The 25,560-nt window shown below is 40.9% G+C and overlaps 1 protein-coding gene across 25 annotated transcripts in view; it reads left to right on the top strand.

The window, feature by feature from the left end:
- Positions 1-18,924, top strand: part of celf2 (cugbp, Elav-like family member 2) — a 175,168-nt gene extending 156,244 nt beyond the window's left edge. For 3 of the 25 annotated variants that reach the window (XM_069717753.1, XM_069717733.1, XM_069717738.1), the window contains 8 exons: positions 360-521; positions 2,307-2,370; positions 6,473-6,607; positions 7,927-7,968; positions 9,312-9,437; positions 12,305-12,502; positions 13,904-14,047; positions 15,579-18,924. In XM_069717753.1, coding sequence (XP_069573854.1) covers positions 360-521; positions 2,307-2,370; positions 6,473-6,607; positions 7,927-7,968; positions 9,312-9,437; positions 12,305-12,502; positions 13,904-14,047; positions 15,579-15,706 — 999 coding nt within the window. In that variant the 3' untranslated portion in view covers positions 15,707-18,924. The remainder of the gene's footprint in view (positions 1-359; positions 522-2,306; positions 2,371-6,472; positions 6,608-7,926; positions 7,969-9,311; positions 9,438-12,304; positions 12,503-13,903; positions 14,048-15,578) is intronic. The other 22 variants (XM_069717743.1, XM_069717740.1, XM_069717754.1 and 19 more) reach the window with 16 other exon arrangements.
- Positions 18,925-25,560: the final 6,636 nt, after the last annotated feature.

Genomic DNA, 25,560 nt, shown 5'->3' on the forward strand with positions numbered 1-25,560 from the left:
TCATCTCTTCCTTCCTCATCCTCACTCAACTCTTTCTACTCCTCTTATGTCTCATTTGCTCCTCTCCATCCTCCCTTCCCCTCCTCTTCATCGCTTCTTTCTTTTCTCTCCTCTTCTTCCTCTTCTTTCCTCCTTTTCATTTCGTTCATCTCCTTGCCTCCTCCTCATCTTCCTCTCCTCCTCCTCCTCCTCCTCTTCCTCTCCCTTTCTATCTACTCCCTCCTCATCTCTTGTCTTCTCCATTGCTCCATTACTTTCTCCTCTCCTCCTCGTTTCATTTCATCTCTTCCCATCTCTCCTCTTCCTCCTCCTCCTCCTCCTCCTCCTCCTCCTCTCCCCCCCCCCTCTCCCCTGCGCAGGGCTGCTCGTCTCCCATCGTGGTGAAGTTCGCCGACACGCAGAAGGACAAGGAGCAGCGGCGTCTGCAGCAGCAGCTGGCGCAGCAGATGCAGCAGCTCAACAGTGCGACCACCTGGGGGAGCCTGACGGGGCTGGGGGGCCTCACTCCGCAGTACCTGGCTGTAAGGAGAGCCGCCGCCATCGCCTCCTCCTCCTCCTCCTCCTCCTCCTCCTCCTCCCCCCCCCCCCAAACCGAGAACATCTCGACTCTAAATCCCCCAAAAATACTCACCGAGACTCACGCCGCCGTCCCTCCCTCCTTTTGTTCTTGTAATTCCTTCCTCAGCACCGTCCATTGTTCCTCCTCTTCCTCCTCTTCATCCTCTTCATCCTCCCGGGAGGGAAAGAAACGAGGTCTCTGAATCGGATATTTCCAAAAGTGTCACACCAGATAATGTAGAAGACTTGCAGTGTTTCTTACTGGGTTTTATCTGGATCTTTAATCTGGAGCACACGCAAAGTGTTTCTTATGAAACCTTCATTTTAAAAGGAGGGATATTTATTTATTTAGCCAGAAAGAAGGAATATTTTTTTAGTTATCCTGTTGTCTGTACGCGTTTCTTCACCCAAACTTTTCTAGAAACTCTTGACATCGTGTTTAGACCAAACGAACGCGTTACTCACGCAAGTAGAAAGTTAAATATTTCATCAGTCTTTGCATTGACTTGAAAAAAAAAAAAAAAAACGCTTTAAAAGAAACTTAATCACTCCTTAATTATGTTTTATTTAGCTGCGAAACGTCTTTATCGGGTTTTTTTCCCCCCAAACATCCACTTTTATCTCCGACAGCGTGATTCGTTTCAAGTTTTAGGAAGGATTGTTGGTTCGTAACCGTAGGCAACCGTAGTTTAGCGGTGAAAAGCTCATAGCATGCTGGATGTGCAACACAACACGCTGTCATTACTTTTCCTGCAAAAAGTATGAAGTAAAACCATTTAGTAAGATACAGGATGATGTCCTTTCTGGACTTTTAACACTATAATTGTACAATTTTTGAGGCTTTTTTTGGGGGAGAATTAATGAAATAGAAATAAATATCTTAGAGATGTTTCTGGAGCCTCTGGGAATCCGCTGATCCGCCAATTTGGGAAGTGCTGCGGTGGCTGAACAGCATCTGAGGCTCTCATCGGTTCATCTGCTTGATTGGGACGTTTTTTTATTTTTGTTTTATTCAAAGGTTCAGACGCCTCCTTCCCTCCCTCCTTCCCTCCCTCCTTCCCTCCCTCCCTTTTTGACTTCCTTTAGAAAGTTTCGACCCCCGCTGCTCTTCAGCTTCGAAGCGAGCAACCCGAACTTCCTTTAAAACACACTTCTCAAATGTCCAACGTTCGATTCTCAAATTGTTTTGACAAATGGAGATTTTTAAAAAAAAGAAGTTGTTTTGTGAATTGGACTCCTCCGAATCCTCTTTTCTCAGTCTGTAAAACCAAAAAAAATAAAAAGATTAAGCTCTATTCTGGAAAGGGACAAAAAAAAATTAAAAAAATATCACACAATAGAAACAAGATGTTAATTTTCTGTTAATTCGAGCCTTTGAAGGATGAGTTTTTTTGACAGCATCGGTATTCCACTTTTGTTTTGGAATCTAATTAGTCGGCTAGATTAGAGCTTTCATGCTCAACTTGTCTGCGAGAATCGTGGCAGAATACAAACCGTGTTTGCTTAGAGGAGAGATCAAACTGTATTAGCAGCTCATTTACTCACCGAGCGCCGATGCAAAAGAAGAAAAAAGAAAACACATTGCTAAATTACGAGTTTAGCTTTCCGTGTATTGGTCTTGTTCCATTTCCACACGGCTCACTTTGTTCTTCTTCTTCTTCTTCTTCTTCTTCTTCTTCTTCTTCTTCTTCTTCTTCTTCTTCTTCTTCTTCTTCTTCTTCTTCTTCTTCTTTCTCTTTTCCTACCAGTTGCTGCAGCAGGCCACCTCCTCCAGTAACCTCGGAGCCTTCAGCGGGATCCAGCAGATGGCCGGTGAGTCCCCCTCCCTCCTCCACCTCCCCTCCTCCGCCTCCCCTCTTCCACCTCCCCTCCATAAAAAAAAAAACCTCCTTTACAACCTCCTCGATCTACCGCGGATTTCTTTCTGTTGCGCGTTTTTGTGTTTTTTCTTCTTTTTTTTTCCTGCAGACTTAAAAAAAAACAAAAAACAGAGGCACCAAAGAGCATAACAGATGAACTCGCGTGGCGGAGGAAAGACAGATCTTTTTTTTTTTTTTTGCCCCGAAGATTTATTAACTGTTGCTAAGATTTGTCTTGATCTTTTAATGAGGCCAGACAAAGAGTTGTGCCCTGGGCGGGTAACAGTAGCGCCGAGGCTTTGTCAGGGATGGATGAATCACGAGAGGAAGAGAGGAACAAAAAAAAAAAGAAAAAGAAAGAAAGAAATAGAGTGTGCAGAAAAAATGGTTAAAAGTAGGCTCTTTTTTAATTTGCTTTTTTTTTTAAATTATTATTATTTATTTATTTTATTCTCCAGTGGATGTCGTCTGTACTGGCGGGGGCTGGCGCCATCTACTGCTCCGTCATCTGCTTCGTCCACATTTCCTTTTTTTTGGTATTTTTTTTTTTGTGTGTCTTTCCAAGAGTACCTATCCACGTTTAAAGACGAGAAAATGACGCGAGAGTTTCCAAACTGTCTTTTAATGGAAGTGGAAGGACGACAAGGAAAGGAGGACGTAAGGTGGCGTGGGACGGTAATTCTCCAAAGTGAAGCCGCCGCAATAAAACATGCAAACTGAATTAACCCAGTTCGGCATTAATCTGGAGCCTCCAGCGTGCCGAGGAGCTCTCCCATTAAATGTTGAACAAGATAAAAATCTCTGTCTTTACCAAATATAATTTTTGAGGGCTTTAAACTTAAGACGTGGATACTCGCTTCGCTTCATCATCATCCTCTCTTTTCCATTAAACTCGTCTTCTCTCTTTATTTTAAGCCTCTTTTTTTTTATTTTTTATTTTTTTTTTGCAGATACTCTCTCCACCTCCCGCCTTCTTCAAAATCACAGTTTCTTCATCTCACCTTTTACGCCTCCCTCTTCCACCCTCGTCTGGTTGTTTTTTTTGGTTTCTTTTCTTTTCTTCCAGCTCCTCTCTCAGGTGTTTCTTAGCGAAGGTGTCGCAGTTTTTTTTTTATTGTGCGTTTGTTTTAGTCAGTCGACGCCGGGAAAAACGGAAATTTTCCGAGTGTGACGGGAGTTTGCGGTTTCCCATCGTCGGCTGTTTGAACTCGTACACCTTTTAAATTTTTTTTTTTTTTTTTTAAAACAACCCCGAGGGTGAGTAACGGTGTCTGGATCTGTCGGTCCTCCGTCTGCGGCAGCGAGGAGGGAGGAGGAGAGGGAGGAGGAGAGGGAGGAGGTGATTGGCAGGATATGTGAGACAGCTGAATGACATCTGGTCGCCGCTCTTTAACACGACGGAGCTGCGGAGCTGAGAGGCTTCAATTACACCAACGAGCATTCAATTAGACGCAGCCAAACGCCAGCCTGGATGCAGCCCGGCGCTGCCATACAGGCTGCACACACACACACACACACACACACACACACACACACACACACACACACACACACACACACAGTCGTGTACCATCTGCACAGCCCGGATACTCCGACTGTGATGTGGGAAATAGAAAGTATTTGCCTCGTACTCTCTCTCTCTGTTCGGCTTCGTCTCCTCTTTATTCCTCTCTAGCTCATTTATTTTGATCGCCCGCCCGCCCGCCCGCCTCCCTGTTTTTTTTTTCTTCTTCTTCTTCAAAATGTACGTTCAACGAGGGAGATAGCCTTTGACAAATGCAAAAGGAACGGATCGGTGCCGAAAAAGGCGGGAAAAGAGGTTGAACGGACGGAGAAAGATGGAGAAGGAAGGAGTTGTTGGAAAAACAGACGAGGAAAAGGGTCGAAGGAAAGATAGAAGAGATGGGAAGGAAGCGGGAAAAGGCCGAGCAGGAAATGAAAGGAATGGGAAGGGAGGTACAAAAAAATAAAAAGGATGAGAGTGGAAAGGAAGAATGAAACAGGAAAGAAAGGAAAAGACAATGAGGCACATTAAAGGATTAAAAGACAAGAAAAAGGGCAGAATAGTGAATAGCTCAAAATGGCAAGACAGGGAAGAAGGAAACTGGGAATAGATTGGAAGGCAGACTGGGAAATAAAGGGAAAAGAGGAAGTCAATGAGGGACATTAAAGGATAACAGACAAGAAAAAGAGCATCAAAATATAAAGGAATTAGTCGGAAATGGAGGAGAGACCAAAATGGTAAGACTGGGAACACGCTGGAGTGGCGTGTTGCGTGTTGCGTGTTGTGTGTGGCGTGTTGCGTGTTGCCCTCTCTGCTTTATACATGTTAAAGAAACCGGTCCGACTCAGTGGGAAGTTGGAGCATGTGTTCTCAGGATATGATGGAAGGAGTGACAGCTGGATTTTTTTTTTATTATTTATTTATTTTATTCCCAACTCACAGAGAAACAGAAAATCCATTTCAGCTTTTGATGCATCACGAAAAAACATGAGAAACTGGCTCTGAAAACGAGATTAGGTTGTTGTTTTTTTTAGCTTCGGTGTAAATACAAAAAAGAAATAAAAAAAGAAACACGCTTCCTGCTGCAGCAACAATCTCAAAACAAGAAGATTGCTGGTTTTTTGTTGTTGTTGTTTGTTGTTTTTTTGGTTTTTTTTTTTTATCATCAAATTAACCAATCAGAGCTATGATGAATCCAGCCACCTGCTGCCGTTGGCCGCGTTTCAGTTCGGTTGTCACGGTGACGGATATCGTTGTGTCCAAAAACCTCCACGTCGTCCAAACAAGACAGATCTTCTTCACGGTGTCTTTGTTTGTGTGCGTCTTATCCGTGTGTGTGAGTGTGTGTGTGTGTGAGTGTGTGTGTGTGTGTGTGTGTGTGTGTGTGTGTGTGTGTGTGTGTGTGTGTGTGTGTGTGTGTGTGTGTGTGTATATATTTCCATGGTTACTGTATATACACCCAGGCTGTATATACGACGCATACACCTCAACATCGACAGTGTCCCCCCCTCCCTCCCCCCACACCCCCCACCTTTCTTTTTTTTTTAAACAAGCTCATGAGTCAGTAAAACCGATCTGACACCTCATCACACACACACACACACACACACACACACACACACACACACACTAAAAACACTGCTTAAGTGCGGTCATTTTTGGCTCCGATCTTTAGTTTTAAAGTTATTAAATTTCAAGTTTATCGTAAAATATCCGTCTTCAACAGCTGAATTTAAGGAGATTATTTCAAAGAATGTTTGACGCCAAATTTTTATGTTGAAGACACATTTTTTTATTGCTTTTTATTTTTTGTTGTTGTTGTTGTTTATTTGGCAGGGAAAATGCATATTTAACAACAGCAACAAAAAGTAAAGTTCAAATTCGTGGCGCCAAATTTGTCAATTCTCCTGCTCTGAAATCTCCCGTCAGTTCGGCTGTCAATCACGACCACACGATGTCTTTATTCGCCGGTTAGACTTTTTTATTCATCCGAGCACAACTTAGCAGGAGGTTGAATTTGAAACGCTATAATTGGACAGAAAAGTCTACATAACCATCTAGTTTCCTTTCTGTTGTTGTTGTTTTTTTTTTTTTTAGAGCTGCCGTCTCCACTGAGCTTCTTTTTTCTTTCTTTTTTTTTTACTCTAATGCTGTTTGAACAGTAAAAAAAAAATGATTATTTCTGCCTCGGAGAAAAACACAACTAAACCATAAACAACACTGCAACAGCTGCTTTTTTTTATTTATTTTTTTTATAACTGATTCAGGCACATCTGGGACTTTATTAGCGAAATCAGCTGCTGTGGTGTTTTTGATTTTTCACGCGCTGCAACAGAAGTTTTTCGAGCTGTCGTAAAAGATTTGAGGATTTACACGCAACAGGATGACTTCCTCAACCGAAGCAGCAGGTTGCTGCTGCCCCCCCCACCCGCCCCACTCGGGCCCCCCGCCTCCCCCCGGCCAACGCCTCAGCCTCGCTTCCCCCTCCTCCTCCTCCCCCCCGCCCCCCCCAGGTTTGACACCACCCTCTCTGGCTCCTCCCTCTCTCCAGGTATGAGTGCTCTGCAGTTGCAGAATCTGGCCACTTTAGCGGCGGCGGCGGCGGCGGCCCAAAACTCAGCCAGCCCCTCCACCGCAAACCCCCTGTCCTCCAGCGCCGCCTCCCTGGGAGCGTTGGCCAGCCCAGGTAACGCCGCAGAAAAACTCCGGGGGGGGGGGGGGAAGGGAGGGGGAGGGAGGGAGAGTGGGGGGTGGGGGGGTCCGACGTCGTCGAGCCTTACGTTCCTCCGCTCTCCACCGTTGCCATCACCAGTTGTTGTCACCCCCGCCCCTCCCCACCACCACCACCATGACCCCGGCACATCACCGCCACCGTCACCGCTGCCGAAACATCTCCATCGTTCCCGATCTTCGTCCGTGTGTTGTCGACCTTCTTTCTGGCACATCGTCACGGTGTGTGTCCACCTTCATCATCATCATCACCCTCCTCGTACGGACGTAGTCATGCTGTGTTGTTGCCCCTGCGCCGCCTACACCCCCTCCCCTTTACCTGCGTCCTCACCTCACCCGATGTGCCCCCCTCCCCCTCCGTCCGTCCCGTCCCCCCGACAACCATCCCGTAAAAAAATAAATAAATACACGCACTGTATATGTGTGCGCATGTGTTTGTGCGTTCGTGCTTCAGTGTTGTTTGTTTTTGTTTTTTTTCTTCTTTTGTTTGGTTTGTGAGAGCCCCCTGCTGGAGGCTGTAGATCAGGTGGTGTTCCCCCCTCGGGGGGGGGTTTCGTGTTGCATCTCCTTTGTGTGTGTGTTGCTGTTGTTGTCTGTGGGTTAAAAAAACAAAAACATTCAGGTTAAATATCGCCACCTGCAGATCCACTCCTCTTCCTCCTCTTCATGTTTTTATTTTTATTTCGCTGCTGCCATCCTTTTTTTTTTTTTTTTTTTTTTTTGACAAGCTACCTGTTTCTGCTCCATCATCCCCCCCTCCACCCCTCCACCCCCTTCCTCCACCCACTTCATGTCGGCTCGGCCTCGCTCCAGCAGCCGTGGTTGTTTTTCCTGCTGTCCCTTTTTGGAGCATGAATATAAAAAATAAATAAAACATCTGTTTCCTGTTGGCGTGAACGCCCGTTCTAGTCTCCATACACTTCGCACCTTTTCTCTTTTTTTTTTTTTTTTTTTTTTTTTACATTCGAGCCACCTCCTCCCACCTCCTTGTCTCACTCTTTCTCCTTGTCTCACTCTTGAGTGTCAGTCCAACCTTGAATAGTACACACTCAGGTTGAGCTGCTCGGTGTGAATGAGCGGCGCTGTCACTGCATGTGTCAATGAAACTGAAAAAACAAAACAACAACTATAAATATAGACACTTCTGCATGGAGACAGGCCAGCGTTTCCTGGGTTTTTGTTGTTGTTGTTCTTATTGTTGTTGTTGTTTTTTGCTGCACCATGTGCTGACATAATGCTCCCCTCTCGCCACACCATTTTTCTTAATATATTCAGCGGCAATCCAGCTTTGTTGGCATCGCTTTGATGAGATCAAGGGTAAATGAATGGATTTTTATTTTCGATTTTTTTTTTTTTTTTTTTTTTTTTTTTGTGTTTAAAACCAAGCAAGGTTGCAAAGCTTTGTGCACCATATATATATATATATATATATATTTATATTAATATATATATATATATATATATTTATTTTCCGCCATCTCACCCACCACCACCACCCACCACTGACATAGCAGCTCATGTATGGCACACATTTCACGTCGGTGTGCGTTCAGGTGTATGTGTGCGTGAGTTTGTGTCCAGTGTTGAATTCACTCGACGCCTGTTGTGTGTTTTTGTTTTTTTTTGTGGTTTTTTTGGACCGACTGATTTTTTTAAAGTCAACTTTAAGGAAAAGTTAAAAATATATATATATATATATAATAATTGTAAATCTCCAAGTTTATTTTGCAAGTCTTTTTAAAAAAATTTTTTTAAAAAAAGTCTCCTCTGGTTGTGCTCTTGCTGTCTCTACATGCAGTATGTCTGCTTTTTTTTGTTTGTTTTTTGGATGGTCCTTGTGTTTCTTTTTAAAATGCTGTCACAGCGTTGTTACCTTTGAATGCAGCAAATCCTCCCAATTTATCTGCTTTTTTTTTTATTGTGAACATTTTCCCGATCATATAGCAAACCATTCAGATTTCATCTCCATATGATTCTGTACACGGGTGGGGTTGTCGTATGTAGGGTCGAGGTGCAACAGCTCGTTAATAGGAGGTTAATTAAAGGTGCTGCTTGTAGCATTTTTAAGCAAAAATGGCCGTATTTTAATCGTAATCTGTCAAGTCGTGGTGATTTTTCGACGACTTACATTTAGCATTTCGTGCAGGTTTAAAGCCATAAAATCTCTTCTTCTACATGTGGATGCAGGGTTATGGCCGAGTTTACCGTAATATGCCAAATATACCAAAAAATGTTGTGTTTTGGCTCGATATCTTTTGGCCTTCATCATCAGATTATTACTGAACCAACTTCCCACCAAATTTCATTCAAATCGACTTTACGTCGAGACCTACGTGGTAACTTGAAGGTGAAGACGCCAACCGAGTTCAGTCCGAGGTCCTCGCTGCATCTCTCTCTCTCTACTGTCTGTCATAAAGCAAATGACCAATAAAAACAAACAAAATGGCCGCCAGTGTTTTTGCCCCCAGCCTCACTTTTCCTGACGCTAAAGTGCTACGACGCAGCGCCTGAAAACCTCCACCGCTACACGAGACGCCCCCGCTGCCGTCTGCTCGACATTTATATAATATGTTTGGTTTCTTTTGTCTCCCGCTCTCCCTCCCCTCCTTCCCCTCCTCACCCTCCCCTTCCCTCCCTCCCCCCCGTCCCCCATCAACCAGCAGGCACCACAGCCAGCTCCAACGCCAGCGCCATGAACTCTCTGACCTCTCTGGGCACCCTGCAGGGCCTGGCAGGCGCCACTGTGGGCCTGAACAACATTAATGCACTAGCAGGTAGCGTCAACAGTGAGTATTCACCCTGCCATCAGCCACTCCACCTCCACCTCCGACCACCCGACATCGCCACCGCCACCGCCGCCGCCACCAACGCAGCCTGTGAGTCAACGCAGAGGGACGCAGTCATCGTTAGGGTTGGACCTGGATGGGTTTTTGGTGGCTGAACTGTCACATTTTTCACATTTAATACCTTTGATTTAAAGTATTTCATCGCAACTCTGCATTTTAGACTTTTTTCCAAACCAGTTCGATGGAAAAATGTCTTAAAATCTGCACTAAATGTCACCAAAATAAAGGTTGAGTTTCACCAAGAATCCACACATTCGTGCAACTCTAACGTCAGCAGCTGTTTTCACTCAGAACGACTTTTATTCTTAAAAGAGGTCAAATAAAGTAAAAAAAAAATGTTGGTGTCGTGAAAACAAAACAAACGACTTCGCGTCCTCCTGTCGTCTCTCTGCGTCTCAGTTTCACTTGAAAAAAAAAAAAAAAATCGTCCTCGCTCTCTCGGAGACGGCGACCTCATCCATCCGTCCATCCGTCCATCCGTCCATCCATCCGCACACAAGACACTTCATCCACCCATTCCTCCATCCCTCCATCAGCTTCCTGGTTGTGTCCCGGGGTTACGCTTGCTGTAAGAGTGCCGTCGTGGCGTCCCGGCGGGGGGTCGGCGTGCCGCTCGTCACCCTCCACGCGACCGTCGAGCTGTGTTGACGCCGTTTCACATCGTCTTGTTTTGTTGCATCATCGTTGGTGTCTTTTGTAGATTTTTTTTTACAAAAGGGGGTTTTGGGAAAGTACAGACGGGAGCAAAACAAAGCTGCAAAGTTTCACGGATATATAGCATTGCGTGAATGTGACCATTTTTGCTATTATAACACAAATTTATCAATTTTCCTGCCTAATAAATCTGACATTTCTTTTAAAATAGAACATTTTATAAATTAAAATCCCAAAAAATGCATAGTTTGACCTATTTTGTGTCAATTTTCATGCCAGAAAATACAACAATTGATCATTTTCTTGCAGAAGAAATAACATAACAAATAAATTGGATCATTTTAATGCTATAAAAATAATAGCAGTTAAAAAAGAACCAAAAAAAAAAATTTTTTTTTTTTTTTTTTTTTTTTTTTTTTTAATGCAAAACAAAACGAGAAAAGTTAACATTTCCTGTCAAAATGGTTTTTAATAAAATCACAATTTTCTTTGGGCATAAAAATAATGAAGGAATAAAGAAAGCGGTGATAATTTAATGATAAAAGTTATTTTTCAGGGCAGCTTGTTTAAATAAATGATAAATGATAAATAATCTCCCCCCCAGCTGCGTGTCCTGCCTTTGACCTCCGTGGGGGGAGGGAGGGGGGAGGTGGTGGTGGGGAGGTGGGGGGGTCTTAATCAGAGCTGTTATGACAGCAAAGATCCTGTACTACCGGCCTCTTCCACCACATTATTCTCCTCTGACCTTTACCGCTCCTCGTATCCGCCGTGTAAATCATACGCACGCAGGTACAGAAACACGGCACATGTATGCACACGCACACACACGTGTGCTTCAGAAACACCACCGCCACCCACCACCCACCACCGCCACCGACCGCCCTCATTTAAACACATCTAGGCCCCTTAATTGAATTGCAAAGGTCACCGGTGCAATTATTCCTGAATAAATGAGTGACCTATAATCCGGAGCGCCGCGGTGATAATTTATTTCACCGTGTCTGACGGCGAGGCGACAGGACGCCGAGCCGATGTCAGACCCCCTCAGACAAGTTGCCCTCCGCCGTGATATTAAGCCGTTACAAGCAGCTAATGAGTGTTACCGCTGCGTCCCCCCCCACAACGTGTCCGTCTTCACCCCCTAAAGAGAGACGTCACGGGGCTGGAAAAAAAAAAAAAAAAGCACCGATAATCGCGCCGGCGCTGTTTGTTTGACAAACTCTCCACGGACGGCAAGATAATTCAGTTTTTCTAAGAGTTGACGTGGTAGATTAAATAAATATGAAGATTATCTAAAGAGATAAAAAAAATTAACCTACTGGTCCGACTGTGTCTATATGTGAGCTTATCGTTATGTAAATAAATAATTTATTTGTGATCCCCTCAAAGGGCCAACTGATGTTTTTAAAATCGATTTCGTAGAAGCATCGATCGTCATTCAAGTCAAATTTTGGAAAAAAATTTCATCACCAAAAATTTTTGTATTCTCAGTTCATCTATTTTTACGTACAAACTTGATTTCTTTAATTGCAGTGCGAGAAATTTGCTCTTAAGACTTTTTGATTTTATACTTACTGGGACGCAAAGAGGAGATTTTGACATAAACAGATATCATAGTTGTTCGGAGATGCTACAACATTTGTAATTTTTTTTTTGTCATATAACAAATATTTTTTTACAGTGTACATCATCCTAAAAAACTGGTTTTTACTCGTCAACCGTCCAACATGTGAATTATATGGAAATACGTGCATTTCTGTTGTTTACCACGTGATCATTCTGGTGTTTTTCTTTTTGTGTTGTTGTCTCTGATTATCTTTCTGTGTGTGTCCATGCGAAGCTTTGTGTATTTGTTGTTGTTGTTGTTTTTAACTCTGATTTCCCTGTGCAGCTCTGGCTGTCATCAGCTACACTCATCACTTGTACTTTACCGTGTTTAAACTAAAAACCCGTGTTGTCTTTTCGTCACGTTTTTTTTCGATGTGTCCTCCGTGTGTGTGTGTGCGTGTGCGTCGTGACACGTGTGTACAGTTTGTCGTGTGCGTGTTTGTGTGTAACGTTGTGTGTTTGTGTGTTGTTGAAACACAACCTTCAGTGGGAGCGCTAACGAGTAAGTGCACTCTTCTTTCTTTATTGTTGGGTTTTATGTAAAGTTGCTCAAATGCTCTCAGGTATGGCGGCTCTAAACGGAGGCCTGGGCGGCGCCGGGCTTACCAACGGCACGGCGGGCACCATGGACGCGCTGACGCAGGCTTACTCAGGGATCCAGCAGTACGCCGCCGCAGCGCTGCCCACCCTCTACAGCCAGTCCCTGCTGCAGCAGCAAGGGGCTGCCGGCAGCCAGAAAGAGGGTCAGTAGCTCCGCCCCCTCCCGCCCCGACCCGACCCGACCCGACCCGACCCCGCCCGACCCGACACCGGCCGGAGTCCGAAAACTCAATGCATTCGCCGCAGAACTTCATCCCCCTTTTTCCTAAAAACACCAGCGTCTCCCGCGGGATTCGTTCTTCAGAGCAGCAAAATAGACAACATGAGAATATTAAAGGTGTTCGTCCGTTGAAATGTGAAAATCTGGACGGGACGTCTAATCTTTGGCGACGGCTTCGAAAATGCAGTTAGAAATAGAAATTTAAGCAGATTTTAAAAAAAGACAGCTACTACAGCTCTTTAAAATGGAACTGATTTCCTTTAAAAAAAAATAAAAAAAGAAAGAAAGAAAACTACTTCAAAACCTTGAGACTTTTTGTGTAACTTTAGCTTTTCCCAACAAAAAAAAACACAATTTATTTATACCTGGACCGAAGACATTTTTTTAAGACAGTTAGTCAAATTTAACATTTACAAAAAAAAAAAAAAAAAAGAATAAAAAAAAAAAATGTTTTTGTTTTATTTTGAAAGAACTTGACCTGAATTGACATTTTCTGAAAAAAAAAAACTCAATTATTGAAGGAGTCCATCTGACATATTTACGTTTAGTTGAACTCCTTTGAGAATATTTTCGGCAGCTGGAGTCGAATCTACCCCCCAAAAAACAGCTTTTTTAATTTATTTATTTATTTTTATTTAGACGTCTGCGCTTGAATACAAAACAAGATGATGAAATGTCTCGTAAAACAAATAGTTTGTTTGTTTGTTTGTTATCTCTGCTGCCAGCGCAGATAAATTAGTAAAGAAGCCGTCTCTCTCTCGTTTCGACGACTCCGTCCGGGAGTTTGAAACCCTCCGAGGAGACGAGGAAAAAAAAAAATAATAAAAAAAAGATTTGCAGAATACTGCGCGGCTTCATTTAGCTCTGCAGTCGCATATAAAAATTAAAAAAAAACATCCTGCGAGATCTGACATATTATCAGGTTGCATTGATGGATAGGAGGTGAGAGAAAAAGAAAAAGAGAGATCAGGGAACTACTTTTGTTCGTGGCGAGCTGGAACACGATTATGAAATGAAAACCGAAGGCTTTCATCTTTTTGTCGAACGTTCAAATACAATCGCACAACGTCGTTTAAAAGCAATAACAAACTCAAGGTCAACGCGACACTGCGCTAAGCGGTGTGCTTGAGCTCCGTTACCATGACGACGACGACTGCAACGGCGGGCGGCCAGGTGCCACAATGCCCCGCCCCTCCCTCCCCCCCCCCCCCCGCTCCGCTGAAATGGAAAAATTTTTAATTTTTTTGAAAAGACACAAAAAAAACAACAAAAAAACACCCGCACTGACCTCATGTCCCGCTTCTTGCGTATCATGTCCCGCCAGGTCCCGAAGGTGCCAACCTGTTCATCTACCACCTGCCCCAGGAGTTCGGAGACCAGGACATCCTGCAGATGTTCATGCCTTTCGGAAACGTGGTCTCCGCCAAAGTCTTCATCGACAAACAGACAAACCTTAGCAAGTGCTTCGGTACGGCCACAGCAGCGCGAGGCGCCTCCCGTGTGAGCTTTCCGAAAAGAAAAGAAAAACAAAAACGGAAAAACTCACGTATATAAAACTCACGTATATAACGTTTATTTCGGATATAAAATTTGAAGGCTGAAATTATCACGTTTACTGTCGGAAAGGCGACTTCAAACTAAATACCGGCTGTTCACGTGGCGTTTATACGCCCTCGGGTTGTTTTATTCGTTTATAGGAACGCTTAAAAAAAAAAAAAAATTTTAAAAAAGGAACATTACATGTTCAAAAAAATATCCCTGGAAATGACTTTTATTCAGAACTAATTATTTACTCGCTAGATTGTGTTCAATTACAACTAATTGCCAAGACAAACGTACTTAAACACCCCGTTAGGATTTAATAAAGTATTTCTAATCTGGTCTCCGTTAACGAATAAATAAATATATAAATAAATATTTACGTGGGTTTTGAATTGTTCCGCTTCGAGTACTTTAGCAGCTCTTTTGAGGAAATGACTCCGGAGATAAACGACTCCTCCGGATGAGATAAATACAACTTATGAAAAACAACAACTCATATTTATTGTCTCGGATCGTCGTCTCCATAATTGGTGCAAAATTCCACCATTTATTCCAGGAAATTTGAGAGGACATTTTTAAGAAATTACAGGATCCCAAAACAGAAATACATCAATTTATTAAATTTGTTGTCATTGCCTGATTTATTTAACTGCCCTAATTTCATAATGCTTCATATTAGAAGTGCCGCTACACCCGCCTCCGTATTTGTTTCAGTTATAATCCATCTGAATTATTTTGTTGTTTATTAATAAACTAGTCGCCCCTTTGGGAGCCGTTAAGGTTTTAATCTATTATGTACCAGTTTTTAATGTATATGGAAATATAATCCAAATGAATCAACTCGAGTCATAAAGACCAGCTGAGGACTTCTTACGAAGTATTTTAACACCACTTTATTTTAATAACTAATTTTTTACATCAGTATAGATTATCAAGTTGTAGGTTTTTTTTGGACGTCTGCTTCGCCGCTTTTAGTTATTTTTTTTTTAGCACAAAATTTAATCGTAGACCTGAAGATTCGTAACGTTAACGAAGGGAATGTGGTTTTAATTACGATGTGCTAACGAAACAATACAAACGACAAACCGATCATCGTCTTAATGGCTACTTATCCAGGTTTGCTTTTTTTTTTTTAAAGTGCTATATAAATAAAGATATTATTATTATTATTATTTTCTTGTTTGTCACCTCAGCATTTTGCGCATTCTTCTGTAGAATTCGTGATTTAGACAGCTAGCGCACGGGACTTTCTTGAAAAATATCGGATTTCATTTTTCAGCCGTAACAAAAAAAAAAAAAAAAAAAAAAAAATGTGAACAAAATTCGATTGTGCGTGAACGCGACCCGGCGCTAGCGGTCGCAATCATTTAACGATGCGTCGACGTGCAAAGTCCACCATTTTGTTTTGTTTTTTTCTACCCGACTTTCCCACCGACGATCCGCTTCTTCCTCCGCAGGCTTCGTCAGCTACGACAATCCCGTGTCGGCACAGGCGGCCATCCAGGCCATGAACGGCTTCCAGATCGGCATGAAGCGGCTGAAGGTGCAGCTGAAGCGCTCCAAGAACGACAGCAAACCGTACTGATCTTAGCACTAGGGTCTATCTGCTCCCCCTGTTAGCACTGCTAGGGTAAGTCCCCCCCCCTCCACCCCCACGGAAACAAAACAACAAAAAAAGAAAATGAAACCAAAAAAAAAAATTAAAAAAATAACCAAAAAAATAACAACAGCAGACCGAGCCACGACCTCTCTACACAGGGACTCGGGGGGTGGGGGTGGGGTTGAAAGGAGGGGATGTGGGGAGGGAGGGTAGGGGGAGAGGGGTATGACCTACAACCACCCTGAGGGAGACTCACGCCTTGTTTTTGTTTTTTGTTTTGTTTTTTCTTGCTTTTTTTTCTTCTTCTTTTTTTTTTTTTTTTGGAAGATTTTTCTGTTTAGCTTTCAAGTATTATTATTTATTACGGTTTATTTTTTTTGACACACATGAACGCTTCCATTACCACCATTACTTTGTGCAATTTTTTATTTTTCTTATATAATGGAAGGACGTAGCTATCTTGGGTAGCTTTTTATTTTTATTTTTATTTTTTTTAAGTTTGTTTAAAAGTTATTGAATTTTTTTTAATTTTTTTTTTAAATTTTATTTCTCAGTGGTTATTTATAAATTTTTTAAGGACTAGTTACAGTCAGAACCGAGGTAAACACAAAGGAGCCATGATGATTTTTGAATATTTTTCTTTTCCTCTCTCTTTCTCTCTCTCTCTCTCGTTGTGAACCCGAGGCCTGGCGAAGGGTTCATTTTTTTTTAATTAATTTTTTATTTTTACTTATCTTCGACGCGCACGCCAATATGCACATTCGACCTTTGACCTCCGCGGTGTTGGTTGCAGGCCGCCGCTGCTTCTCCAAAAAAACCCTCTATGCCTGCTGGCAACCCGGGAGCAAAGGCTGCAAAAAAAAAAAAACATTAGTGGCCTCTTTTACAGTTTTAGTCAGTGGCGACGTGCAGTTACACTTTACCACCACAAGAAGAAGAAGAAAGAGAAAAAAAAAACCACACATACTCCAGCTACGTCTTATTATTTATGTGAAAATAAAAAAAACTTTTTTATTTCTCAGAAGTTAAATAGAAGAAGCGATAATTAGGTAACTACTTTTCTGCGTCAGATCACATTGGTCTTTGTTGTGAAAGGGATATTACAGCATGTAGAACATTTTCAAAACAACATCCAGAATTTGATGAATGGCTATAATAATAATACTAATAAAAGAGTTTATGGGTTATAAAGGGGTGTAACTGAAAATACTTGATGTTTGTCGGGAAAGATTTAAAAAAAAAAAAAATTCAAAGTACAGAAAGCCACAGGCCTGTAAATTTTATTTGTAAAAAAAGCAGTTCTATTTTTATACAACATTTTTACTGCCTCAGATGAAGAAAAAAAAAAAGGATTTTATTTATTGCCTAATCGTTAAGTTATTGGACTCCTATAAAGTATACAGCATCATTAAAGTAGACCCTTGTGGAGAAGTCTCGTGGAATTGGGTTCTCCGGTGTTTTTTTGGTGTTTTTTTTTTTTTTAATTTATTTATTTTTTTTAAGTGCAGAAAAACCACAATCACAACACACTCCGCTGCCATTTTTGAACCGCCCCCCCCCCCTACCGCCACCACACACTTCTCTGTGCTATTCATCCGTCCATCCGTCCATCCGTCCATCCGTCCGTCCATCCGTCCATCCGTCCGCTCTCTCTCCCTCTCTCCATCCGTAGTGGGACTACTCCTTCACTTCCTTTTTTTTTTTTTTGTTTTTAAACTTATTATAATCATTTTTTGTTTTTGTTTTTGAGTGTTTTCCGTTTTTTGTTCGTACGTAGCCCCTCCCCCTCCCCTTTGGCCCCGCCCTTCCAAAAATCAAAAAAACTAGTTTTTGTTAAGCAAATGAAAAGACACCCCTCCCCCCCCCTCCTCCTCCCCTAATAAAATATGTGACTATTTTCTCCCAAATGACAACATCCATCTGGGATCTGATGGATAAAGCTTTGGGTGCTCTCTGTTTTTTGTGTATGAATGAGTGAATGTGTGTGTGTGTGTGTGTGTGTGTGTGTGTGTGTGTGTGTGTGTGTACACGTTGTTGTTGTTGTTGTTATTGTTGTTGCCTGTTAGTATAGACTTATAACATTAATATAATTTTATATTCCGAAAAGAAAAAAAAAAAGAAAAAAAAGAAGAAAATTCTAAGCTAAAAAAAAAATAATTTTGCCAATGAAATCTGTGAGTGGTGTTGCTGTACTGCCGGTTTGCATTGTTGTTGTTTGTTTGTTGTTGTTGTTTGTTGTTGTTTCTCCTGATTTAAAAAGAAGAAGAAGAAATGCTGTAGTGGTGTGGTGCTCTGGCTCTCTGTGTGTAACTCTCTCCTCTCCCCTGTTTTTTCTTTCCCTCTTTTAGAACAACCCATCTCCATGCCTGTTAGCTCATCGTTTGCCTAGCATGTCTCCGTGGCGTCCAAAAAAAAAAAAAAAAAACACAAAAAACTTTAAACAAAACAAAAACAAAAAATCCCCACCAAAAAAAAAAACAAATCGTCCTCCTCCTCCCCCGTCATTGTTTTTTCTGATGTCTTTTCCGAGCTCACCTGATCATAACCTGGTTCTCCTCCTCCGCCGCCGCCTACTGACCTTTTGAACTTTTAGCTTTTTTGGACTTTTATGATTTTTTTTTTTGTGATTTTTTTTGATTTTTGTTTTTTGTTTTTTGGTGGTTTTTTTTTGTTTTTTTTTAAATCTAGTTTTTTTGTTTTGTTTTTGTTGTTCTTCTGCATGTGACTTCATTTTGGATCTGTTTTCTTGGGAGGGTTTCAGGGAGGGAGGGAGGCATTAAAAGGGAGGTGCGGGTAAGAAAAACGATGAATCAATGTGAAAAAGAAAATACAAACGCTGCATTCGTATGAAAAACAAAAAAAAGGACTTGAGATTTTTACGGAAAAACAAATGTTCTTTTTTTTGGAGAAAAAAACAACAACCTGTGGCAAAGTGATTTCCATTCAGTATGTTTTCTTGCATTTTGTTTTTTTTTCTTGTTTCTTCTTCTTTCTGTCAGTTTTTTTTTTGTTGTTTTTTTCTTTACTTCTTCATTTAAAGTAAACTTGAAAGTTCACTACAGGAATTGGCGCGTCATCTTGCTTCTGGTGCCGACGGAAACAAAAACAAAACCCCCCGAGCGCGGTCCAGAAGCAGGCCGCGCCAGTTTCTCTGAGAAATAAGACTACTTCCAAACAGTTTTGAATAAAAACTGTCTGATCAATATTAGACTCTCTCAGAGCTCTCTAATGGTTTTTACATTTTTCAGGCAGTGTAAAGTTTTTTGATAAGGCCATTTTAAGTGGCTCTGTTTCTCATTCAAAGTCTATATATAGAACCACTTTTTTCTAGAGTAGTTTAAAGGTAAAAATAAAAAAAAAAGACATTTGCCCTGTTTGGGGGGGAGAAATGCTACCTACTTGTGTCACCTTTTGCTGAACTGACTCACAGATAGACAATCCGTGGTTTAAATGCACATGATGAAATGACCTATATTTTCTACTGTTTAAATGTATAGAGGAAAAAAAACATAATGACTAAGATACCTGTAACCCGCGTTAACGTCGGTGCTTCTCGTGAGTTTAGTTGTGGTTTCATCACAAGTCTAACGGTCTTAAATGTCTCATGTTTTTCAAGAGAAGACTAAAAAATCAGTTTACTTGAACAATAGACAAAGCCTTTCATATTACTATAATAGTTACTTTGTTTTTTTAATTTAATTTTCTTTCTTTTTTTAAGGAGTCCCTATTTGCTAAATTTCTTGTTGGTTAATTAGCTATATAAAATTCCTAAAAATATATATAAATATAAATATATCTATATATATATAATGTCAGCTTGTGAAGCATCAATGTCATTATTATTTTATTTCTCGTGGGAAAAAATATTTAGATGTGTTTTGTTGTTCAGCAAAAATGTCTTATAAAGAAAAAAAGACAAGATCAGTGGAGTTTAGTGCCAAATTCTGAAGGTACTTCCTGCCTAGCGCGTCAGTGTATTTCTCGTGAAATTATTTGATAACATGGGTATTTTATTATAAGTGTTTTGTATGGATCCCTCATATTTAAAAATATAGATTTAAAAAAGAGTTTGTTAACTTGCTATTCTGTGGTCTTGTTGCCTGAAAATGTCTTGTTTGCTTTTTTTTTTCTTTGTAAAGATGTTAAAAACAAAAACAAAAACAACAAAAAAAGCGTGCCCATGTGTCATATATATATATATATCTATATACACGCGCACGGACACCAAACACACACACCGGACACACTCTCGTTGCAGACCTCACAGTTTACGTTGTTGTTGCGCGTGAGAGCCCCTGAATGCGAAAAGCGTCTTCAGCGACCCGCCGGCCGGCCGGCCGCCCGCCGGGTGCACGCGCACACTTTAAAAACACACTTTAAAAACACCCGAGAATCACAGCACTGATGTTTTTAGCCATTGTACAGCCGTTTTATTCATCGAAGCCTTACCACAAAATCTTTGCACTCCTGTTCTCTCTCTTATTCGTATCTCGCGGGCGCAAAAAAAAAAACAAAAAAAAAAAAAACGAGATGTCGCGGCTTTTTTTTTTTTTTTTTTCGAACTCGAAACTTCAAGGCGAGAGTCGTAGCGCCTTCGAAGCCTTACGTTCTCCGAGAAATCCTCTTTATCTCTTTTGTCGAGGTTAAAAACAACAACAACAACAACAACAACAACATTTCTGAGTTGTTGCCGTTTGTGTCGGGCGGGCGAGGATCATTACTTTATTTTATTTTATTTTTTGCGTATCACCTCGAGACGAGCGCGCTTCGTTCGCTTTCGTAAGCGAAGGGCAACCGACGACAAAAAACAAAAAAAACACGACATTTAAAAAAAAAAAAAAAGCGCACGTCGGGGTAGTCGGGAGAGAGAGGCGGGACGGTCCGGAGCGAGTTTTCACTTGATTTATGAACTTTTCTCCTTTTTCTTTTATAAAAATATATATATATAAATATATATATATCAAGTGGTCGTAAGACTTCTCGTGGTGTAATGGGCCAAAATCACATTGAGATGCCAAAGTGTGTTATTGACATCCTCCATAGTCGAGCCGTTTACATGGCACAATGTTGTCAAAGTCTATTCAACTGCCCCCCCTCCCCCCTCCCACCCCTCCCCCCTCCCTGAAAGCCTAGTTTACGGTCTGCAAAAAAATAAAAATAAATAAAAATAAATAAAAAGGCAGCATTATTTTCTACAGAAGCTCACCAGTCGCCTTAACCAGGGAGCGTCGTACCAGTATTATAAGAGTAGAAGATGTTGTGGAGTCAGTGATGTGTGCCAAGTCGGCTTCACCTTCGTGTGCAGTTAACCTTCCCGCTCGTACAAGTCGGGTTTTTTTGTTGTTTTTTTCCGCCATTTTTCGTACGAAACTGGCCGGAGCAGGGAAACGTCTGAAAATGGCCGTTTTTTTTTTTTTTTTTGTCCTCGCAGCAGTTGGAAAAACAAAAACAAAAAAAAGATTATTTGTTTTTGAACGATGCCGCTCTCTCCGTCTGGTTTGTTGTCTCCCCGGCTAACCGGCGGATTATTAGAAACGGGGCGATGCGGAGAGACGTCTTATTGGACGAGCGACGGGGGAAATAAAACATAAAACATAAAACATAAAAAAATGGGGGGTCACGTCCGCAGGTCCACACAGGCCTAAAAAAACCAAACAACAACAAAAAACAACAACAACAACAGCCGGAGCTGAGAAATGAAGGCGATACAGATTTTTTTTATTATCCTTCTCTGGAAGACCAAAACCCAATACCAAACTTTTGATCGTGGAGGCGAGCACGCTTTGTTTTTTGTTTCCGAAACAATGCAGTACACGAAAACGGGAGCCGTGCCACGAACAGCCATAACTACCTGCGTGGGAAGCCGGACAGGAAGTCCGAATCAGCGTTCACGGAGCGGTTTTTAATTTTGTTGTCAAAATCACCCGAGCGCTACCTAACCTTCACGTCACTCACGCACAAATCGGCTTTATTTGTTACGCGTGGAGGCTACGCAATCGTTCACGTTTTTTTTTATTAAAAAAAATTTCATTGTCCCCTCCCCCCTCCCCCACCTAAAATTTTTTTTTTTTTTTTTTTTGTGAAAAACAAAAAGCATCTCGTTCTTCGTTTTCAACGTCGGAAGCACAAAAAGGGTCGTAGGAGGCGGAGCTACTCGCTCTCAGGGGTTCTCAGCGCCGACGCTCGTTGTAATCTTTATATCTCGTCACTTGTTCACTTCTCTGTTCTCCTTCTTTCTTAATTATCTTAAGTGCTATTTATCGAACGAAGAAATTCTTGAAAAAGAAAAAAAAAAAAATCGAACTTGTCGTTTCTTTGCATTATGGCTTATGTCAAAGTTTTTTGAGGAAAAAAAAATGTTTTGTGTGTTTCTCTCCTTCTGTGGCGTAAAAGAAAGAAAAAACTAAAAAAAAAAAAAAGAGCTCGTTGTCTGTAGAAATTATCAGATTTGTTTTTTTTTTCGTTGTTGTTGCTGATTTTTTTTTTTTGTTTCTTTTCAATTCTCAAAAAAAAAACGTTTTTTTTTTTGTTTTGTTTTTTTCCCAGTAGTTTCAAAAAGTTCTTGTCTTGAGAGAAGCCAAAGTCGATGCATTTCAGTGGATCCTGTAAAAGCGTGATGTATGTTTGTTTGACAACACTTCGAAAAATCTGTCACTGGATGGGATTTAAAAAAGTACAGAAAATGCAGGCTTTCCTATTTCTACAACTGATTGTACTTATGCATTTTGTACCAGTGGAATTTTTTATACTGGAGATTAAAGGATACAACAAACAAAAAAAAACAAAAAAATCTTAGAAAAACAGCTGTCTGGCCTGGTGGTGTGGCCCGACCCCGACCGGTCCCCGAGTATGATTTCTAGCCGGCACCGAGGAAGTTGGCTTTTGATATAAGATTTTCTAGGAGATCTTTGGCTTTATTTCTTTCACTTCTTTTTCCTCACTTGAGTGTTCTTTCGTTCTTTTATTTTTATTTTTCCGAAATCAGAGGGGTAGGTGAGTGTTCAGATCTTTTTCATTTTAAATTTTTTTTGTTTTTATTATTTTTTGCTTTATAAATAGTTCTAGCGAGTTTGTCTATACAACAGCGGTAAGTTTCATTTTGACTTCTGTATTGTGCCGTCTACACGATAAAGACAATTATAGAAAAAGAAGGAATAGAAATATTTAGTCACCTTCAGTGGATTAATGTATTAGTTTAATAAAGAGAATCAACTAATTAGAACTTTTTTGCTTTTAGCTGTTTAGATTTTTCCGGTTTCTCTGTCCTTCTCTGTGAACTAACTGTGTAGCTGAAGCAGTCAGAATTATTTTTGTAAACGTATGTTCTTGTGTGATGCAGTTTTTTGCTTCTGTCTCCTATATTAAACCATTTTTCCTAATACTTGTCTCTCTCTGTGTTGTTGTGTTTCCAGTCTGATGTCGTACTGTTTCACGACCTCTCCCTGCCATCCTCTCCTTTGTTTTTGTTTTTGTTTTTGCCTCTTCCTCTTCTCCCATCGTCTTCCTCTCTTTTCTCATTCTATCTTCCTCCCCTCCGTGTTTGTGTTTTTTTTTATTTTTTATTATTATTTATTTTTGTTTATTTATTTTTTTTACCACATAGTAAAGTTGACTCTCCATCTCCAACGACAACTCACTATGCTGTTCTCACCGAACATAGTAAATATACATCGAGGTGTTTTGTATGTATATTACTGTGTAGCCCAAGTCGCCGCGCGACAGTCGACAAAAAACAAAAACAAAAAAAGAGTACGAACTATTATAAAGTAGGACGCTGTGAATCAAAAATTTTTAGTAGAAAAGAAAACATGTTAACTGAATGCGTTTTGAGCTTAACGGCTTAGTTTGACATTTTGGGAAATATTCGTAGTCGCATTTCTTGGTGAGAAGTACACGTTCACTCGTTAGCTACCTTTAGCCTCTTTCTGTTTTTTCTGCGCGGGACAATTTAAGCTTTCGTTTCTCAGGATCGTACAAAATTTTATCCCTTAAAGAACGTCGTTATCCACGCCGCTAGCTCTTGGTTCATTGTTTTCGCAAATCGACTCAAAGTTTTCTCAGGACTAAATGTATTTTTAAGGCCTTTAAATCATTCGATCTTAGAGACTTGTGACGTTGCCGGGCAACCAGCTACGTTTCAAAGAAAATAGTCTGAGCTATTTCTGTTTTTTACGTTTTTGGTTCCTGTGCAGATTGAAACACATGACGTGGTTCATTTTTACTCAGCGAAGCTTCAGAGCCACCGCTAGGTGGACTTTTGTTCAACTTCATGGGAGTCCGGCTAGCTGTTTCCCTCCGTTTCCAGTCTTTATGCTAAGCTAAGCTAACCGTTTTTTTGTTTTTTTTCCCCCTCTTAACTCTTGGCAAGATTACAAGTGAGCGTTATTTTCCCAAAATGCTGAATTAGTACCTTGAAGTGCATTCACAAAGCATCTTTAATGCATTTTAGGACTGCAACTTTTGTTTAAAAATATATTTCTACACCCCAAAAAAAATTCTCGCAAGCTGGAAATTGGCTTTCGGTACCACGCTGTCCTTCCTTTCCTTGTGCTGTCCGCTGTCCTGGGCGAGACCTGTCCCACTGTATGTCCAACTCTGTGTCCAATCCACTTCCCGTGCTGTCTCACCGTCACAACTGCATCCCCAGTAGAGACAGAGAAAGGAAAGAGAAGTCAAAGGTCAAAGTTTTTTACAGGGTTTTTGTTTTTTTTTGTTTTTCATTCACAGATTATCAAGAAGGTTTTTGAATAAAAACGCGGTACTTTGCTCATCGAAGGTTTACTTTACATTTACCTCAGGAGGGACAGAAAACAGGGTGTGTTGGTGTAATAATTCAGACGCTGTGCAGATCCCCCCTCTCTCTCTTTAAACCGAACCTGCAAAGCTCTCAAAAGTGTTTTTTATCTTTATAACTTCACATCTCGATATGTTCACGTTGCCGTACACCTTTACTCTGGCACATCACAGCATCGTATTCTTTCATTGCCGCACCGGCACACACAAGTCTGTTATTAAATATTGATTGTGAGGTTCAAGCAGGCTGAACAATAAACCACCCTCAGTGTGTGGATAGATAATATTACACCTCTATTATTGTCAACGTGTGGCCTGTAATTCAAGAAAAATGTCTGCAGCTCCAAATTTTGTATTTTCCCTCGATGTTTGTTCTCTTTGTTTTTTTGTTTTTTTTATTTTTATATTCCCTTTTTAAAATGTTAAAAGCAGCCAGCATGGGAATGTTCTATTTTTTTTATTTTTAGGTTACAAAAACTAACGTGTAAACAAATTTGAAATGATGGTTTTTGTCCGCACCAAAGAATCGTCCGTCCGAAGACGACATCAGCTGTCATCCTGAGATGCTCCGAGATTCAAGGTGAGATCAACACAGTCGAGACACAAATAATCCAAATAAACAGATATATATATATATTATTTTTTTTGGAGGCCGACCGGATGTTTCTTTTCACTTTTAGAAGTCCAGAAGATTTCAAGGATTCAGCACTTTTTTTTAAAATTTTGTATTATTGTCCGTTTTTCTTTGTTGTTTTTTTTTAAAGCCCATTTAAACAGCATTTCAGCCGTTCGTGCAACACCGATCTCTGCTCCTTACAAACACAATCTGAGTCGCAATAACAACTCCTACAAACAGTATTTGACAATAAGAGAGGGTTTTAAGGGTTTGGTCATAATAGACACTATTATCGAGTTGAAAGCCGGCTTTCTTTTGTGTAATTATGCAAAAATATGTCCAGGTAACCTTTTTTTTTTTTTTTACTGCACTGAAAAAAGCTTAAAAGCAGCCATCATAAAGCCTCTCGGACGCCGTTGAATGGAGAACA

Source organism: Brachyistius frenatus, unplaced genomic scaffold, assembly GCF_029030835.1.
Source record: "Brachyistius frenatus isolate BFR_SWC_R1_liver_20210118 unplaced genomic scaffold, ASM2903083v1 Contig_179, whole genome shotgun sequence".
In the NCBI taxonomy this organism is placed as follows: domain Eukaryota; kingdom Metazoa; phylum Chordata; class Actinopteri; family Embiotocidae; genus Brachyistius; species Brachyistius frenatus.